We start from the raw sequence: 20,689 nt of genomic DNA, 5'->3' as shown, positions 1-20,689 counted from the left end.
TTCCGTCCAAGCATCTGCATATTATCTGATTTGCAGAAGTGTTCAGTGTCCTCTAGGCAGCGTGCTGAGACAATGAGATGGGAAAACCCCTTTAATTCAAATTGGCAGTTTCACAATTTTAAACATGCCGGGAAAAAGAAAATCTAATTTATCTCAAAATTCGAAGGAAAAAAAAAAAAAAAAAAGAGAGTTATGAAGGTGGCCAGAAGTCAACACAGTTCTCCTCAAGCAGAACTGAGAAGGATTGAGCAAGCTAGGCATCAAGCGGCTCTTAGAGAAGATGAAACGCCGGAGCAGGAGGATCACCGGCACCAACAACACACATTATATGGCGTCCCAGTGAGATGCCAGAATGATCACAGGCACGGCGTAAGTTCAGCAGCAGGCCAGATTGAGAGCTGCCAAAACACTGAAGCAGGCGAACCATCGACAGCAGCAATTTGCTGAATCTAGGCAAATCATTGCCACCAAGAACATACAGACGAAGTCGCGGGCAGAGGCTAGTATGTATATATTTACACATGAGGGTAGATGGACCTATGTCGGAAATCACAAAAGCCACAGTCCCTTCAAATGGCACCTAGGAAGGGGTACCATGAGTTGATCTTAATGATTAGCCATCAATATTGTAATCCTAGAATACCATTTGTAGATTATCAATGAATGGTTCAAGTAAATATTGATGGCAGATACCTTTTTCCTTATGTGCATTTTAACCCTGTACTGCTGTCACACATCACAGCACTAACTGACACAGATGTGTGAATGCTTTACGCAGGACCTTTTCTTTTTCCTACCAAACAAAAATACATATGACTTTTTGATCAGTTTTATTATTTCAAGATTTTGAGAGATAAGATGAACAGAAATCATATATTCGGGTTTCTGAAATATAGGATTTCTGGTTTTCATCATGCAGGATAAGCAATTTTATTTCATGTGTTATTTTAGATGCAGCAATACCAAATGTGTTTAGTTCCTCATTGACAAGGGAAAAAAACTGTCTATTTACTTTTTCTTTTACTGACTGCAGCATCTAAGGGGTTAAAATACTAGGCTGTAGAGGCAACAAACAACCTAACTAGGCATTTAAAAAAGTGTTCCTCTTTTCCTCTAATCATTTAAAAAAAAAAAAAAAATGGCCTGATATCATGAACTCCTTCCCGAGGTCATCTTAAGCCAGGGGACAGGGTAATAAATCAAATAGGATCCCCCACTACTTCTACTTGGCTTCAAAACAAGACAAAACTCGGGGTTCTAGCCAATACAGTTCTGCAGATAGAGCTTTAAGGCTTCATTCACACGGGGGGCAGAAGGGCGGATTTTGGCACAGAGAGTGACGCGGGGAGCCTCATCACTCTCGGGCCAAAATCTGCCTGCCACAGCTGTCACGGCTACCCCTCCGGAGTAGTCTCAAATGAATGGGCCGACTCCAGAGGTTGCTGCCGCGAGAAGAAAGGGTAGCTCGCTTCTTTTTTCCGCTAGCAGCATGTTGCCACTAGTGGAAAAAAGAACGCTAGCAATCTCCATAGACCACCATTGTGAGGGAGCGGATTATGACGTGGATTCCGCACCATAATCCGTCCCCTCTGTGCCCGTGTGAACGGGCCCTTAAAGTAACTGCTTTTAGTGTCTGTCTGGTTGAACCATTAGGTACTTTACTCAAAGTCTGAGCCGAACTCAAGTAAAACTAAGGTTACAGGGTCAAAGGAATAAGTTCATCAATTACTGCTGAATGTTCACATATCATATTAGCTGCAGAATTCTTCTAGGTTAATCCTGTACATTAAATCATATGCACTAAATGGAAATTAAATGGGATGACCCAACATATAGTCGGTTTTCATTTTCTGATTGTAGATTTTTTGGGGGGTATATAATTAAGTGGGCAGCCATCTTGCTTGAGTAGCTGTTAAAGGGGTATTCCCACGTCGCATACTCACCACTCTTTGCTGCTGTAAATTCTTCTTTCTTCCTGCTTTGTTGCGTCATTGGTGGGCGGGGTTACATATGCAAAGCCAGCGGCGAGATGCCGCTGGCCCTGCGTGCACGCTCATAGATGGTGAGACCAGTCAGTTCTCCAGCCTTCACAATGCAATACAGACCCGGCATCCGCTGTAATAGAGAGGCGGATGCCGGGGAGTGTTAGACGCCAACACGGGTGCCTGCGACAGCGCTACGCTCCTGCCCTGTATGAAGCCAGTAGCGGCAGGAGCGATGCTGCTATTCCGGGGGGGGGGGGGGGGGCGGAGGAGCGGAATGTCGCAGGCACCCGTGTCGGCGTCTAACACTCCCCGGCATCCGCCTCTCTATTACAGCGGATGCCGGGTCTGTATTGTCGGCCCCTTCCCCCAAAGTATAAACTACCCCCCACTCCAGACTCGCTCCCGTGCACTTAACCCCTCCTCTCTCCCCCCTGAGAGCAGCAGATACAGCACTTGACTTTTGACCAGATAAGTCAAGGGATGTGTCAACAAAGAAATGAATAAAGTAATATAGTGGACAAAGAAAGCAGTTTTGCTGAAGCAATGTATTTAGGAAAAGTCTTACATCCACATTAACAAACAGTATAGATAGGATCCTTGTGATGGGACAACCCCTTTAATAGCATTCAGTAGCCTGGGAATAACCCGTTGACTTCTATATGAGAGTATTGTGAGCACAGTAACCTTTGCAGGAAATCACTGTGCTGGGTGGTATGAAGATGAGATGTCACCATCTCCTATTGAAAATTGTGTGGTCCAGTGTTAACCCTGAACAAGGAAAAATGGAAATTTGGATAATAGGACTTTAACATGTAAAGAAAGAGTAGCTCCAACTACAAACATTTATTTTCAGGTCCAAAGGTCTGTGCTGAATAACTACATGTTTCTCTAGTGTTGGTGCACAATTTTTCTAACAGAGTTCTATATAGCCAATATGCTCACAGTGTGCACAAATATAAACAAACATACGCATACACATGATATTTGGAACATATAAATTTACCATGACTTGGGTTCACCAAAGTGGAGGTAGTTTATGCTGTAAAGATCCATGTCTTCAGTATGCCAGGCAAATGTAGTTTTCCACATTCCAAAATAAAGATAAGGTGTATTGACTCCCTCAATGGAAATTCCACATTCTTCTCCTACAACATCCAGAATGGTGTTTAAACGTGAAATATTCCATTCATCAACGTCCTGTAAAAACACAGTTTAAGATAAGAAACTGTATGGCTCACGCCCCTTGAGATGTAATGGCATCAAGTCTGCAATTTACAGAATCAGTTTGTCTACATATGGAAGCACTCCCATAATTGTATTTAGTTAGTTACTTCCTTGTTAACTCATTCCCACCAATGACATTTTTCGATTTTGATTCCATGCCTCCCAAACCCCATGACTTTTTTATTTTTCAGTTGACAGAGCCATATGAGGGCTTAAAGGGGCTCTATCAGCAAAATCATGCTGATAGAGCCCCACATATGCGTGAATAGCCTTTAAAAAGGCTATTCAGGCATCGGTAATGTTATATTAAACTACCCCCCCATTTTAAAATAATACCGTATATACTCGAGTATAAGCCGAATTTTTCAGCCCAGTTTTTGAGCTGAAAAAGCCCCCCTCGGCTTATACTCGAGTCAGAATTTTTTTTTTTTTTTTTTTTTTTTTAGGAGGGTGAGGGGGGTTTATGACCAGCCACAATGTCAATGTATAGAATCTCCCACAAAATAGTGCAAATTTAAAAAAAAAAAATAAAAATAAAAGTTCTTAATCCCTCCTTTCCCTAGAATACATACAAAAGTAGAAAATGACTGTGAAACACATACACATTAGGTATCCCTGTGTCTGACAGTGCCCTGTCTACTGAATATAGGTTATCTGCAGTGCTCCTGTTCCATCAGGAAGGGGTTAGGAATAGGAATAGGAGCACTGCAGATCCCCTATATTCAGCCAGGCTGAACTCCAAGTGGGGGGAAAAAACACAGTCCTCAGGGAAGGGGCAGACAGACAGACAACCAAAACACCCCCTCCCCTTCCCCAGCATCTACTGCACCCAAAAACTACGACCATTTTAATTTTTGAAATTTTCCAGTAGCTGCTGCATTTCCCCCCTAGGCTTATACTCGAGTCAATAAGTTTTCCCAGTTTTTTGTGGTAAAATTAGGGGGGTTGGCTTATATTCGGGTCGGCTTATACTCGAGTATATACGGTAACCTAAAAAAGAATGTGCTCTACTTATCGAACGTGCACCCTGGGCGGGCATTCAGGGTGTGTCTTCATCTTCATCCCCACCTCTTCTTCCTCCGATGTCCTCCGGTCCCGTCTTCTTCCAGCACTCGCGAACGGCCAGTGATAGCCGGGGCGCATGCGCAGTAGTCATAGTAGAAGCCGCATGCTACTGCGCATGCGCCCAGGCCGTTTTTTAATACCAGTGTCCGCGAGCGAGTGCTGGAAGAAGACAGAACCGGAGGACATCGGAGGAAGAAGAGGCGGGGAGGAAGATGAAGACACACCCTGAATGCCCGCCCAGCGTGCACGATGCGTAAGTAGAGCACATTCTTTTTTAGGTTATTTTTTTAAAACGGGGGGGTAGTTTAATATAACATTACCAATGCCTGAATAGCCTATTTAAAGGCTATGCACGCATATGTGGGGCTCTAGCAGCATGATTTTTCTGATAGAGCCCCTTTAATGTATGCAGGAGAAATTGTTCTTCATAATGGTACCATTTATTATTCTGTACTATGTACTGGGAAGCTGGAAAAAAAAAATTCTGAATGGGGTGGAACTGGAGAAAAAGTGCACTTGTGCGACTTTCTTACGGGCATTGCTTTTAGGGTATTCAGTCTGCAGCCAAAACTTCAAGTCACCTGTATTCTATGTTTCGGTATGATTCCGGGAAACCCAAATTTATATACATTGATTGACATTTTAACCCTTTAACAAAGATCTAATACTATGAAAAAAAAAAAAAAAAGTGATGCACATGGCCTCTTTTTTGTGAGGTCAGGTGTACTTTTTAGATATACCATTTTGGGGAGTGTATTGCTTTGATCACTTTTTATTAAAAAAAAAATTTAAAGGCAAAACACTGAAAAAAAAAAATGCCACTTGATTTTTTTTTGTAGACCGGGTGTTTTTGGACACAATGATACCTAATGTGTATGTGTTTCACACTATTTAAGTACATTTATATATGTTGTAGGGGGGCAATTTGAAATCTTTACATATATATGTTTTATTTTTCTTGCATTTATTAGACCCCTAGGGACCTTGAACCCCAGGAGGTCTGATCGTTAAAGCAATGCATTACAATGCTAAAATATTGGCATGTCCACTATATGTTCTCCCCATATTTGTGGGGGTTTCCACCAGGAACTCCAGTTTCCTCCCTCACTCCAAAGACATACTGATATGGTTTGCTTCAGACTGCTATTGGCTGGGCATCACAGTGATACATTGTGGATAATCATTATTGGTGCAGGTCTCCAAATAAGAGCTGAATGTCACCACACCACGTTGAATTTTACACCTAACTGCGCCACATGTGTTGACACTACATTTATTACACATGGGTGCATATATGGACCGCATATAGTGGCTTTTTTCTTTTTCCTTTCTACCTGCTGAATAGGGGGTGTTAGTTGTTCTTAGTTAGTGTAGGGTCTATAGGTAGCGGGTAGTTAAATGACAATGGGCTGGGTGAGTCGGGGTTAACTTTAACCAATAATGTGACTCCCTTTTTGCATAATGTCTATTCCCCTCGCTATTTACTGAGTGGCGGGGGGCGTTCTCCGCATCACAGGGGGGAGTTGCGGTCATCTTCTTTTCCCTCCCCTTGTATGCGCCGAACGATAGGGTCCTTAATCACACAGGCGCGCCGTCTCGGCTTTGATGCATGCGTGATGTCGGGCAAAAAATGGTCGGCATGAATTGCCGTAACTGATGGGCCAGTGCGCATGTGCGGGATGGATTGCGATCTCGCGATATCCCGCAGTAGTGACTGTGAGTAGAGATGAGTGAACATTGTTCGGATCAGCCGATCCGAACAGCACGCACCCATAGAAATGAATGGAAGCACCTGTGACGCTGACTTTGCCGGTGGCCGGTGTCACAGGTGTTTCCATTCATTTCTATAGATGCGTGCTGTTCGGATCGGCTGATCCGAACAGTGTTCGCTCATCTCTAACTGTGAGGACTCTGTCCACCTTGCGTGGTCATCAAGGTGCGCCAAAAATGGCGCTGCACGCGGAGTGGCTAAAAATCCCTAAAACACAGGTGAGTAGCTTATCTTCTAATTGAAAGGGGAGGTATTTTTAGCTATATATTGCCTGAATGTGCTTTGGTCTAGTTGCCACTGCCATAATCTCAGTTAAGACTAGGACTCTTGTCTGTTAATCCCTAGTCCCAGGCACCACTGTGCTGGTTCCATAGGTTTTTCCCTACTTTGGTACTTACATCTTTATTGATGTCAGTTTAGTTAGGTCCCCTGATGAGGGGTGTTGACACACCTTGAAACGCAGCGTAGGGACTGTCAGAATTTGTGAACAGGTTCAGATTGGGACTGCCCTTGTTAGGACGGGAGTCACGGGGTTTGAGGGACAGATCCCTAGGGATATCTAGGGTCTGTTAGCCCGTGTGTCATCTTGATTGCGGCTGCGTGAGATTGAACCATTTTTTTCAAACTATATATATCTTCTCAAACTGCATATGGTCATGTAAATTGCTGCATTTCTTTTTTCCCCAAATCTGTACTGGTGGGATTATATGGTTATCTATTTACACTCACCGGCCACTTTATTAGGTACACCTGTCCAACTGCTCGTTAACACTTAATTTCTAATCAGCCAATCACATGGCGGCAACTCAGTGCATTTAGGCATGTAGACATGGTCAAGACAATCTCCTGCAGTTCAAACCGAGCATCAGTATGGGGAAGAATGGCGATTTGAGTGCCTTTGAACGTGGCATGGTTGTTGGTGCCAGAAGGGCTGGTCTGAGTATTTCAGAAACTGCTGATCTACTGGGATTTTCACGCACAACCATCTCTAGGGTTTACAGAGAATGGTCCGAAAAAGAAAAAACATCCAGTGAGCGGCAGTTCTGTGGGCGGAAATGCGTTGTTGATGCCAGAGGTCAGAGGAGAATGGCCAGACTGGTTCGAGCTGATAGAAAGGCAACAGTGACTCAAATAGCCACCCGTTACAACCAGGGTAGCCAGAAGAGCATCTCTGAACGCACAGTACGTCGAACTTTGAGGCAGATGGGCTACAGCAGCAGAAGACCACACCGGGTGCCACTCCTTTCAGCTAAGAACAGGAAACTGAGGCTACAATTTGCACAAGCTCATCGAAATTGGACAATTGAAGATTGGAAAAATGTTGCCTGGTCTGATGAGTCTCGATTTCTGCTGCGACATTCGGATGGTAGGGTCAGAATTTGGCGTCAACAACATGAAAGCATGGATCCATCCTGCCTTGTATCAACGGTTCAGGCTGGTGGTGGTGGTGTCATGGTGTGGGGAATATTTTCTTGGCACTCTTTGGGCCCCTTGGTACCAATTGAGCATCGTTGCAACGCCAAAGCCTACCTGAGTATTGTTGCTGACCATGTCCATCCCTTTATGACCACAATGTACCCAACATCTGATGGCTACTTTCAGCAGGATAATGCGCCATGTCATAAAGCTGGAATCTTCTCAGACTGGTTTCTTGAACATGACAATGAGTTCACTGTACTCCAATGGCCTCCACAGTCACCAGATCTCAATCCAATAGAGCATCTTTGGGATGTGGTGGAACGGGAGATTCGCATCATGGATGTGCAGCCGACAAATCTGCGGCAACTGTGTGATGCCATCATGTCAATATGGACCAAAATCTCTGAGGAATGCTTCCAGCTCCTTGTTGAATCTATGCCAAGAAGAATTGAGGCAGTTCTGAAGGCAAAAGGGGGTCCAACCCGTTACTAGCATGGTGTACCTAATAAAGTGGCCGGTGAGTGTATTTCGCTTTGTCCAATTGAAAGGGCTGTGTGGTGGCGGAGTATCAGCTGACTGATTTTAAATATGCAATGGGGGAATTCTCCCTTGCAATTTTTTAGGGATAAACATTGTTTTATAATTTGTGCATCAGTGCTTGAATTGTTATGAATTTTCTGATGTTGAAAGGGTAGCCAGTGCTATACTGTTTGTATAATTTTCCAACCACTATACTCTACAGAAGGTACCTCTCTCCAAGAAGACCACCCCCTTAGCCAACCAAAATCCACATATTTTAGCATATTTTTCAGTGGCAGGCCATCTGAAAAGATCGCACATATACTTATATACAAGGACTAATATACAAAGACAGATGTGAAAGCAGTTCGATGCAGACTAAGAGATTTGTGAGAGACATCTGGGAAGAAAAGTCACCAGCATTACAATGGAGTAGGAAGCCCATGTTACGCTTGACCACTAAACAATGGAGTTTGCAATGTTCCAAGCATACATATCAACAGTCCTAATTTTGCTTAAATAAATCACAGAGGTGACAGGTTTTGTAAACCCCAACCAAAACCCAATATTCTTGGAGAATTCTCAGCCTATGAAATGTCAATAAGTATAGTCAAGATTAGCAGTGAAGGGGAGCCATGTTGTGCTCTATGAATGAAAGGGAAGCCATTCCAGGATCCAGAAATGAAAGAGCAATATGGGAGTCCAGGAGGGGAACCATGCTGAAGAGCAACATTTAATGGGATACTATGCTGGATACAAGGAATGAGTGGAGGACCATTTTAAGTCCCCCCCCTCTTCTTCTCACCAAAAAATAAAATTAAAAATCAGCAGTAAATGGGTTATAATGCTAAACTTTAGTTACTTTAGTAAACGGAGAGGTGCTCCGACCCCGGTGGAGATCCAAGGAACATGTATTGAGATAGTCAGGACCTATAAGTATCTGGGCGTGAGCCTCAATAATAAACTAGTCTGGGCTGATCACCTGGAGGCGCTGCACAGAAAGGGCCACAGCAGATTCTACCTGCTCAGGAGGCTGAGGGCCTTCGGAGTCCAGGGGACACTTCTTAGGGCCTTCTTCAACTCTGTGGTTGCTTCAGACATCTTTTTCGGTGTGGCCTGCTGGGGGAGCAGCATATCAACCAGGGACAGAAATAGACTTGACAGGCTGATCAGGAGGGCCAGCTCTGTCCTGGGGAGCCCCTTGGACCCAGTACAGGTGGTGGGTGACAGAAGGATACTGTCTGTGGTGACCTCCATGCGGGAGAACAAATCCCACCCCATGTATGGGACCTTGATGTGACTTAGCAGCGCTGTAAGTGACCGTCTGCTTCACCCCAAGTGTGAGAAGGAGCGCTATCGCAGGTCCTTCCAACCGCAACCAGGCTGTATAATCTACATCAGACCAAGTGAAGATCACTCTGCCCAGAGAACTAATGATTATGACGATGACCATGAAGTCTTCCTTCTTTCTCTTCCGTTTCCTTAGCTGCTATGGACTCCTAGTATATCTTCTCTTCTCAGTATATGTGTATCTAACTCAGTAATATATTACTGTGTATTATCCTGTACATGTATTACTATGCTGCTGTAACATGCTGAAATTTCCCCAATGTGGGACTATTAAAGGATTATCTTATCTTATCTAAACACGGTACCCTGTAGATATATTTCCAAAATGCCTTGTTATTCGGCTTTGGAGCCGCATTATCATGCAAATTGCAGTTTAACGGTGCATTCACACAACTGATACGCTGCCTGATTCTGAACGTTAAAACGCGTATAAAGCAGATCCCATTCATTTCAATGGGAGCCGGCATACGAGCGCTCCCCATTGAAATGAATGGGCTGTTTTTTTCACTACGAGTGCTCCCATTGAAGTGAATGGGAAGTGCTCGCGTGTATGGCTCAGAATGCGCTGAGCTAGCCGTACACGCGAGCACTTCCCATTCACTTCAATGGGAGCGCTCGTAGTGAAAAAAGCAGCCCATTCATTTCAATGGGGAGCGCGCGTATGCCGGTTCCCATTGAAGTGAATGGGATCTGCTTTATACACGCTGATTCTGAACGTGTTTTAATGTTCAGAATCAGGCAGCGTATCCGTAGTGTGAATGCACCCTAACTCATATGCAAACCTGGGAAAAAGTGCTTTGGCAACAAGCTGGGAACCAAGAATGAGAAGGGGAGCCATGTTGGGCTTTAGGTATAAGATAAGCCATGCTGGAGACCAATATTTAGAGAAAAGGCATGCAAAGAGAAAAGGCATGTAAAGGCATGTAAATTGAAGCAACATACAAGCAACATACTACAGGGTTCTATTATAATTTTGGGGAGTTTTTTGAGGGCAGTATTTCCTGACTCCATTAGATATTTTATGAATTATGAATTTATTTTATGAATCATGTATGCTTTTATCTTTGAGAGGACCACCCCTTTATAAAATATTATTATTATTATTATTATTATTTGGGTAATTGGCTCAGAGCTTCCACTGTGTATAAAATGTAGTTTTCTATAACATGAAGGTTTGACAGTATGCAAAATTTACCATAATAAAGTAAAGCTAATTTTTTATTTTCTCCAAACCACAAATATGTCTGCAATAAGCTAACAGAAATCTATATAGATACCACTGTGCATTAATTGCGTACCCGAGATGCAGTGATGCACTTTCGATCTCGACCATCTTATTTGACCCTGGTAAACCCCGACTTCAAGGTAAAATGTGATGTATTAGATAAAGGATATAATTAAATGTTGAGGCAGATAAACATAGCAGCAGGGTGCTGTTAGCACAGAACATACAATGATACACTCATGTAAGACTTGATAATGTTTGCCATGACATTTATCACACTGAGCTTCCTACAGTCTACTCCCTGACCTTTCAGAAATCACTAACTGTATCTTGAAATAAAGTTGCAGAGAAAGTAGTGAACATGTCAATGTTTCAGTTGTTCCTACAACTAGTAAACACTAAGCACTAGGAAATACCTGCTCCTAAAAATACCCAGCATGATTATAAGCATATATGCATACTGACCTATTCTAAATATATTAATAATATATATTAACCCCTTCCCACTGGTGACTTCATTCGATTTTTGTTTTTGACTCCCCCACCTTCCAAACCCCATAACTTTTGAGGAAAAAGTGCACTTGTGTGACTCTCTTACAGACTTTGTTTTATTCAATCTGCAGCCAAAACCACGTCACCTCTAATCTAGGATTCTGGAGATACTAAATTTATATGGTATTATTTACACTTTAACTCCTTAACAAAAATCTAAAATTTAGCAAAAAAATATATATTTTTTTTTTCTAAGTCACGGTATTCTGACACCCATAGCTTTTTTATATTTATGTGTACAGGGATGTATAGGGTGTCTTTTTATGAGGGGCCAGGTGTACTTTTTAGTTATACCATTTTGGGGAATATCTATGGCTTTGATCACTTTTTATTCAAATTTTTATTAGAGGCGAAACAGTGAAACAATGGCGGTTTGGCACTTTTGATATTTGTTTCCCATTACGGCATTTACCATAAAGAATTTTTTTTTTTCAAATCTTTATTTAAACAATGAAAAAGGAACAGCATTACAAATAAGCAATGGTAGCTATCGAAACCACACACAGTGGCGTCGAACATACCGTATTTATATTCCTACTTCACTTTACCAGGAGTGTCCCTGGATTTATATACTGTGCCCTTTAGCGGCCTACCATGTTTAGGACTCTTCTGCTTTTGTTTTCTGGAGATTTGCTGTGGCGGCAGCCCCATGTCCCCCTAACATCTTGTGCATTACAGGGTCTGTAGCACACCACTCCACTTCAGTGTGCATGTGTTCAGAGTCTGTTACTACTGTCTATTATTGTTGAAGTTTTTTGTTCTCTCAGCAAACATTTTTTTTTTCCTATGCCTATTGGAAGGTTTGGTGGCCTTCAACTGATGCATTAGAAAATCGCAAAAAACTGACAAAGAACAGAAAAGAAAACTAGCAATAAAGAATATGAAAATAAAGATTTTATTGACTATAATTTATGCTTTTTAGAATACAGATATTGTAGAACTCTTAACAGCCTTCTGATAGATTCATTCAGTTTGAAGCTATATACTGCTCTTGTTGTCTTTTCACATCACTGTCAACACATACACACCCACAACAGTGACTGCATGTTGCCTGTGGCTTCTGAATTCAGATAAATGTTTAGAAAATAAAAAAAATACCAAAATAGGTACTGCTCAGGAATGACATTTATTATGCAAATGCTGGTGTGCCAAAAACAAAATGAACAAAGGGATGGGGTCCCTTGTGCGTGTCTTCAAAATGCATTTAATGAATATGCAAGAGCGCCATCTTGTGGAAGAAAGCAAATGTAGCTGTCCTACAGTAAAAATGTTGGTTTTCTAGCCATTTCTACACTATATTTTGTACTTTAGATATTATTTACCTACATAACACAACTTACACTATTATTCAAACTTTGCTCTCTCTCTCTCTCTGTATCCTAAATAAAAATGGTATCAATAATGAAAATTCACAGGCGATCTAAATCCTTTGTCACCCTAGACTACTAGAAAATGTGACGTCAATTCCCTCTACTGACCTAAATTGCTAGGCATATAGACATTAACCCTTTAACGTAACCGTTAATTAACTAGCCACTACGTTCCCTAGATCTGGAAGTGGTATAACAGTATTTGCCTACATGTTATCTGTATATGCCACTGCTTTATAGGCAATTAGTAGGGCACAGCATGGTAATACCTATATAACGTGTTTCTGAGCTGCCCACTTAGAGGTCAGTCACACGACTGTGAAAGGAACTCTGTATCACAGGGAGTACAATGAAAAACTTTGCATGTATCTACAGTGTATTGTATTGTTTGTGTGTGTACATACTATATGTAGTGTTTGGGACTAGGAAAGAATGGCATTTATTGCCTTGCTGTGATCACAGGATCCCCTGTGGTTTTAATCTGCAGAGTTCCCTTTTTAAGCTCACAGATAAGAGTTATGGAGGAAGCTGTGACTAGGATGCGTACCAAAGAGGGTGTAAGTTGGAAGACACTGACCCACTACTCTACATGCTATCACAAGATAGAAGGATGGATATTAAAAACAAAGACAACTTAAAACAAAAAAAAAAAAAGCGGTGGTTGTCATTTTTGGATGGCTCATGATACATGAAGATTTGTCCTGCTTTCGTCAACTGCCCAATCCCGACAGAAATCCCAAGCCCACCCAACATCAAGGGTGTTGCAGTAGTCTAAGCGGGAGATTATGAGGGCATGGACGAGCATCTTGGTAGTTTCAGGGGTGAGGAAGGAGCGGATTCGATGGATGTTCTTGAGCTGGAGGTGGCAGGAGGTGTTGAGGGTTTGAACGTGTGACTTGAAGGATAGGTCGGAGTCCAGGGTAACCCCAAGACATAGTGTCTGTGGGACTGGGGAAAGTGGGGTTCCGTTAACTTTGATAGATGGGTCAGGTGGTGGGGCCATACGGGGTGGGGTGAAAATGATGAACTGTTTTCTCCATGTTCAGTTTGAGAAAGCGGGAGGAGAGGAAAGAGGCTACGGCTGCTAAGCAATCTGGAACTCTGGCCAGCAGGGAGGTAATGTCTGGTCCAGAGATGTATATTTGGGTGTCATCGGCATAGCAGTGGTATTGAAAACCATGAGATTCTATGAGTTGGCCCAGGCCGAGGGTGTAGATGGAGAACAGGAGGGGTCCTAGGACGGAGATTGGGGGACATCTACAGGGAGAGGTGAGGAGGTGGTGTGCGAGTGGGAGACACTGAATGTGTGGTAGGTGAGGTATGAGGAGATCCAGGAAAGGGCCAGGTCTGAGATACCAAGGGATGAGATAATTTCTAACATATGAAAGTGGTCAACTGTTCCAAAGGCAGAAGAGAGGTCAAGGAGGAGGAGGACAGAGTAATGGCGCTTGGCTTTGGCGGTTAGAAGGACATTGGTGACTTTTGTTAGGGCACTTTTAGTGGAGTGCTGGGGTCTGAAGCCTGACTGAAGTTTGTGAAAGAGCATGTTGGACGAGAGATAGGAGTGTTTGGAGTGGACGTGTTGCTCAAACAGTTTTGAGGCGAACGGGAGCAGTGAGATGGGACGATAGTTGGCTGGAGAGGACGGGTCGAGGGATGGTTTCTTAAGTATAGGAGTGACAGTGGCATGTTTGAAGGCTGAGGGGAAGGATCCATTGGCTAGGTATAGGTTGAAGAGATGAGTTAGGGCCGGAGTAATGACTTCAGTGAGCTTGGGGATGAGATGTGACTGGATCGGGTCAAGCGCGCAGGAGGTGAGGTGGGATTTGGAGATTAGGGAGGAGAGTTTTTCATCAGTGATAGTGGGGAAACAGGTCAGGGATGAGGAGCAGCAAGTAGTTGGGTAAAGGGGTTGTCAGGGGTGTAGGGTGAGTGTCTCTGATGGTGTCAATTTTAGTTTTGAAGTAAGAGGCAAAGTCGTCAGCTGAGATAAGTGATGTCGGAGGGGGGCAGGAGGACAGAGGAGGGAGTTGAAGGTGGAGAATAGCTGTTTGGGGTTGCGAGAGAGTGCAGATATGAATGTGGTGAAGTAGACCAGCTTTGCAGAGGTGAGTGCGTTCTTAAATGTGAGAACTGCCTCTTTGTAACTGAGGAAGTCTTCCTTGGAGTGGCTTTTCTTACAGAGGCGTTCTGCAACCCGCGAGGCATGTCTCAGTTTTTTAGTCAGGTCAGTGTGCCAGGGTTGTCTATTGATCGGTCGGGCTCTGGTGTATGTGTAGGGGGCTACAGAATCAAGGGCTGAGGCGATGGTGGTATTGTAGAAGGCAGCAGCGGCATCTGTGTCCTGGAGTGAGGATATGTCAGCGAGTGAAAGGAGAGTGCCTGAGAGCGTGCAGGTGTCAAGGCGGTTGAGGTTCCTGCGGGGGGGTGTTGGTTTTGAGGTTGGGGTGTCTATTGGAGAGGAGAGGGCAGAGAATGTCAGCAGGTTGTGGTCAGAGAGCGTGGATGGAGAGTTAGAGAGGCTGCGTATGGAGCAGAGGCGGGTGAATATGAGGTCTAGTGTGTGCCCCTTTATGTGGGTGGCCAAGGAGGACCATTGGAAGAGACCAAAGGAGGCAGTGAGGGACAGGAGGCTGGACGCAAGGGGGTGTGTTAATGGGGATGTTGAAATCATGATGGTGGGGGTGTCGGTGGATAGGAAGTTTGTGAGCCAGGTGCTGAAGTGGTCGATGAAAGCAGCGGTAGGTCCCGGCGGGGAGTATGTGAGAATTGCAGACCTCCATAGGAGAGGGCGGCGGGGAGACTGTGTCTGAGGGGGTCAGCCATGTTTCTGTGAGACCGAAAAATGTAAATTCATTGAGAATGAAAAGGTCGTGGATGTAGGCAAGTTTATTACATACGGAGCAGGCATTCCATAGTGCAGCGGAGAGGACAGGGGGAGGGGGAGAAGTGAGTGAGATTGGTTTGAGATTTTGGGGGTTCTGTGCACTAACACCAGGTGTGGGGGAAAAGGCCGACAGTGGGGAGTTGCTGGGGAGGTCCAGGATTAGGAGATATGTCTCCGGAAGTAAGGAGGAGCAGGGAGAGGGACAGCAGGTGTAGGTAGGAGAGGGTGCGGGGGGGGGGGGTTGTATGTGTCTGGGGCGGAAAGCCTGCAGGTTTGTGAGGAGCTGCGCAGAGAAAGTTATATGGTAGGGTAGGAGAGAGGGAGAGATGAGGATTTCTTTACTGACAAGGCTGGTTTGGGGTGGAAAAGTTGTTTTTACAAGGATTAGGAGAACAACAGTAATGAAAGTGAGAAGCATTTCTGTTAGACAAGTGATCAGTTTGCAGTAGTTGGTGATTGTTCCCTTCTGGTCCAATTCTGGCCTAATTCTAGTCTGCACACTTAAATTACACACTTCAGATGCAATGACCAGGACATGCAATGACCTAGGGGGCTTACGTTTATACAACTGAAGGTTTGTAAGATGACTATCAGGTGTGAATTGGGGGTGTGGATAAATGGAGATAGGTTCAGGCCACAATCAGACAGAGAGTTAAGAAAAGGTGGGGGAGGGGGGCAGGGTATGGAGACAAAGAAATCAAGGCTATTGTAATTACTACAGAGTGGTTACAACACACCAACAAATTAGAAACACAATAGTAGCAGGATGAGTATGCTGGGGGTTGTAGTGCATGAAGCAGGACAGCAGTTAGATGGTGAATAACTTTAGAGGTCCTGCAAACATGACCTGGCATCCAGTTATCAAACAAAACAATCAAAATCTGCACTCCAAAAGCCACATAGCGCTTTTTCACATCTGTGTACTGCCGAGTACCCAGTTTATGTCCACATAACTTAATGTGTTTAGGTGGACATAAACTGAAATTTGGGCATGGCAGGGCACAAACAGGAAGAAGTGCTATTTGGTTTTTGGAACACAGACTTAGACTGTTTCACCTTTGGACGTCAAGACATTTTTTGCAGAGCTCAAACGCCAGTAAAGTGGAATCCCCTGAAGGGGTTTATCTAATGGTACAGTGAGCATTTTAAACACCCAAATCTTGCTTTAATTTATTATCTATAAATGAATGAATATGCAGCTAAAAGGTGGAAATGGCAATGTTTCCAGGCTTCTTGGGGAATTCCAATTTACTGGCACCTACAAGGCTCTGCAAAAACAACATGGCTCATTCCCTTCTAAGCCCTGTTGTGTGTCCGAAAAGAAGTTTACACCCACATATGCAACTTTTTTCTAACTGGGATAGCCTACTTAATAGATTTAGAAGTGTAAGTCTCTGATGACAAAGTGGGCACAACGTACTGGGCACTGAAATTTCATATTTCTTAAAAAATTTCAATTTTCACTTTGATAATACTCCTTGAGGGGGGCATTTTCTAAAATGGGGTCACATTCGAGGGGTTTCCATTGTACTGATACTTTAGGGGCTCTGCAAATGAGTCATAGCACCTGAAAACTATTTGCCCTCCAAAAGCCAAATAGCACACTTTTCATTCTGAGCCCCAACATGTACCCATACAGCAGACTACAATCACACGTGGGGTATTGTCATGTTCAAGACCAATTTTATAACAAACAGTGGGGGGCTTTTTCTCCTTTAAACCTTTGTGAAAATGAAAACTTTGGAGTTAAAGTGACATTATAGTAATTTTTCATTTACACATCCCTATGTTAATGAAATCTGTAAACCAGCTTTGGGGTCAAAATGCTCACCATACCTCTTGATGAATTCTGTGAGGGGTGTTGTTTCCAAAATGGGGTCACTTTTGGGGGGGGGGCATGGAGGAGCGCTTGTCTTTGTGATTTGCTCCAGACCATTATTATATGCCACCCCTCCTGATAGTAATGCCCCAGACTGCACTGTGTTAAATAGATCGCAGTCTGCAAGACACCGATTTATTTAAAGCTAATTACTTACAGTGTAAGCGGCCATTTTTCTTGTGGTTGCAGGCATGCGCAGTCAGCTCTGCCCGAGGCCTAAAAGTTTGACCCCCAGCGCCGGAAGAAGACATGTGAAGAGGCTGTTCCTGAAGAAGATGAAGGCGGCGCTGGAGAGTTCTCTCACAGCATTGGGGACGTCCCCAGTGCTGTTTGAGCACTGGGGCTTGCCCCTAGTGCTGCAAGAGAGCTCATTTGCATACCGACGAAAACTGGCAATTCTACCGAAAGGTGGCGCGGAGAAGACATCTAAAGGTAGGAGAATAGCCTTTTCTAAGGCTATTCCTACGTGTCAGTCACAAAAAATTGTGTTTTAATGATAGGATCCCTTTAATGCATGGTGATTTTTTTCATATTTTCCTTCTCCGCCTTCCAAAATTTATAACTTTTATTTTTTTGACGACATTGTTATGTGAGGGCTTATTCTTTGCATGACAATTGTACTTTCAATTGGCACCATTTTTTAGTTCATATATCGATTAGCTTTAATTTTTTTTTGTGGGGACAGTGTGAAACCTATAATTTTTTTTTTTTTTTTTACTGTTTTGTTAAGGCTGGGTTCACACTAGCGTCGGTGTCCGATGCAAATATCCACGCAAGATAAATGGGATATCATATTGTGTCCTAACATGTAGGATCCGCTTGAAGAATCGGACATTTTTGTAAACTGACACTTAAGGACACACACGGACAGTAAAGGACACTACATGATATCTTATTTAAAATAAAGATATATAAGGGGTATATAGGGCATTTTATTTGCGGAAAAAGTTGTGATTTTTAATGGTACCAATGTTTGATGTGCATGACTTTTTATTGCTATTTTTTGGGGAAAGCGAGGTGACCACAATATGTTAACTTGATCATTGTGTTTTGTTTTGTTTTTTTAAAGTGAAAGGTCGGCTTTTTTAAACTTTTATTTATTTAACCTTTTTTTTCCAGTGCAGTTTACTGAACTACATTGCATTGCAGTACATCGAAAATAGGCTACGTATGAGATATAGGGAGCGGTCATTGCAACCCCTTGGACTCCGCAGTCTTATCAACAGGCAGGGGAGAAAAAGGGGCGATGGTGCCCCCACAAACCATGGATGTGGTGAACGCTAGTCCAGGGAATACATCCAAGTGCCAGAAGTAATGCCGCAGGTACAGCTCCATTGCCTGCCGCATTACAGTACCGTACTAATACGACTCTGAGAGGCTAAACGTTCACCTATGCCTTGGATGAAATTATCCTATGGCCTAATACTTATGGACCACGCATTTTAATAGTTGAAAGGGTACCCACAGAAAGAAAAGAACATGCAAAAAAAAGTTGGAAAAAAAAAAAGCTGTAAATTTGGTCACCTATATCCAATTAAAAAAAAAAGTTTTAATTAATCAACTTACTTCATCATAAAGGCTTCCATTAACATCAGCACCATAGATTGGGGCAACAAAAGTTAAATTTTTCCAGTATTTCCTTTCTAAATCTTCATAATCCATGTATCTAGGGGTGCAGTACCTGAAAGGACAACAAATGAAATAACCTTTAACAAAATGTAACGTTGTTGCGTTCTATAATGTAACAATTTTGAAGGACACAAACTCAATTTTCGAATCGGATAGGTGTTACTTTATGTGGTTAATTGACACATATCAGACCTCGAGTATAATAATCTGAGACCCAGGGGAGGTGAGAGAACATAAACAGTGTTACTCACCTCTCCAAGATTAGATATTAATCCTAGCAGGCTTTGGGCCTGTATGATAATGTCCCAGACGTCACGTGCTCTGGGATATTACCAAATAGGCCCAAAGCCTGTGCTAGCAGTACCATATAGGCCCGAAGCATGTGCTAGTAGTAGTAGCCTTTTACTGGTAGCACAGGCTTTGGGCCTATATGGTAATATCCCAGACCATGTGACGTCTGGGACATTACCATACAGTATATTATTGTTTTATTTTTCTAGTGATGTAGCCATAAGTCTTGCATTCTGCTGAATGAACTGCATTTCGTAATGACACCATTTTGGGGTACCTATAACTTATTGCCGTAAGTTCACATTAACTCTTTCTTGATGCTTTTTACCTTTTAATTTTTTTGCCATGCAGAGTATAACATAAGTAACATGTTACTTTTAGTCTATGGGTCAGTAAGATTACAGTGATCATATACATATTTTCACACTTGATAATTTTGCAGTACAAAATTTTGGGAAATCAATGGTTTTTGCACAGTCGTCTTTTGAGGGGCATACCATTTTTACTTTCCTGTTGACAGAGCTGGTGGAGGATTGATTTTTTTGCGGGTCAAGTGTGCTTTTTTTTTATTGGTACTATCTTGGGGTACATATGACTTTTTTATTACATTTTATGCTATATTTTGCAAGGTGTGATGGTAAAAAATCTAGTATTGGTGATACTCAGATTCTAGAAATGGAACATCACTGGAAAATCAGAAAATATTCCTGTGGTGGTCTTATGAACACCCTGGTGATCTAAGCAATTATAGATTTTTTTTTTAATATAAAGTAAGCAAATTAAAATTTAGGCCCACCAAAGCACCTAGCCCTAATGTAAAATCTGTACTAGGGCTTCCAAATTCATCTTGTGATATTTCCAACAGGAGGCAATAGAACTTTTAGATCAATTTCCTATTACTAATTCTGTACTTAGGAATATAATACAATGAACACATCTTTTCATAAACAATACAGCAGTATAACAAAATTACTCACTTATCACTGTTTGCGAGTCTTCTGAATTCTTTTACAGTCATTGGCTTTTTCTGAATATTGTACTGAGTGAAGAGACCAGACTGGCCTGTCACCATCTGCTGGATTGGAGCAGGGATCACAAGGTCATCTATGTCATCATATTGCCTCTTAGGTTTCCATTCTTTTGGGGGAATTACCTTAAAAATAAAAATAATAGGAAAGGAAATACAATATGAAAATATGAATTGTCTCAATATAAACCCTAAACAATTTATTTTCACCTATGTTCTAAAACATGAAAAAAGGTAAAACATCTAAAACGTCTGTTCCATTGTGGATCCATTTTCTAGATGATAACTTCTTACATGCACAGCTATTTTTTAACATTGAAGTCACTGGCAGACAGATACAAACAGAAGGTAATCTGTTTACATTAGTCAGTCCATCTGTTTTTGGGAGATCTTTTTTGTCCTTCAACTTTATATTTATTTTTGGTAGTAGTTTAATATTGCAACCAGAGGAGCATCAGTTACAGATGAAAAACAATCCCAAGCAAACTGTTCTGTT

General features: G+C 42.6%; 1 protein-coding gene across 1 annotated transcript in view; it reads right to left on the bottom strand.

Moving 5' to 3' along the window:
- Positions 1 to 20,689, bottom strand: part of KDM4C (lysine demethylase 4C) — a 282,851-nt gene that overhangs the window by 241,643 nt on the left and 20,519 nt on the right. The window contains exons 3-5 of the mRNA XM_075278892.1: positions 20,144 to 20,319; positions 18,813 to 18,927; positions 2,989 to 3,182 (exon numbers count right to left, since the gene is read on the bottom strand). Of these exons, the coding sequence (XP_075134993.1) occupies positions 2,989 to 3,182; positions 18,813 to 18,927; positions 20,144 to 20,319 (485 nt within the window). The remainder of the gene's footprint in view (positions 1 to 2,988; positions 3,183 to 18,812; positions 18,928 to 20,143; positions 20,320 to 20,689) is intronic.

Source organism: Leptodactylus fuscus, chromosome 1, assembly GCF_031893055.1.
Source record: "Leptodactylus fuscus isolate aLepFus1 chromosome 1, aLepFus1.hap2, whole genome shotgun sequence".
NCBI lineage: Eukaryota > Metazoa > Chordata > Amphibia > Anura > Leptodactylidae > Leptodactylus > Leptodactylus fuscus.
Note: the sequence above shows the minus strand (reverse complement) of the source record. Positions and strands in the feature narration are given on the sequence as shown.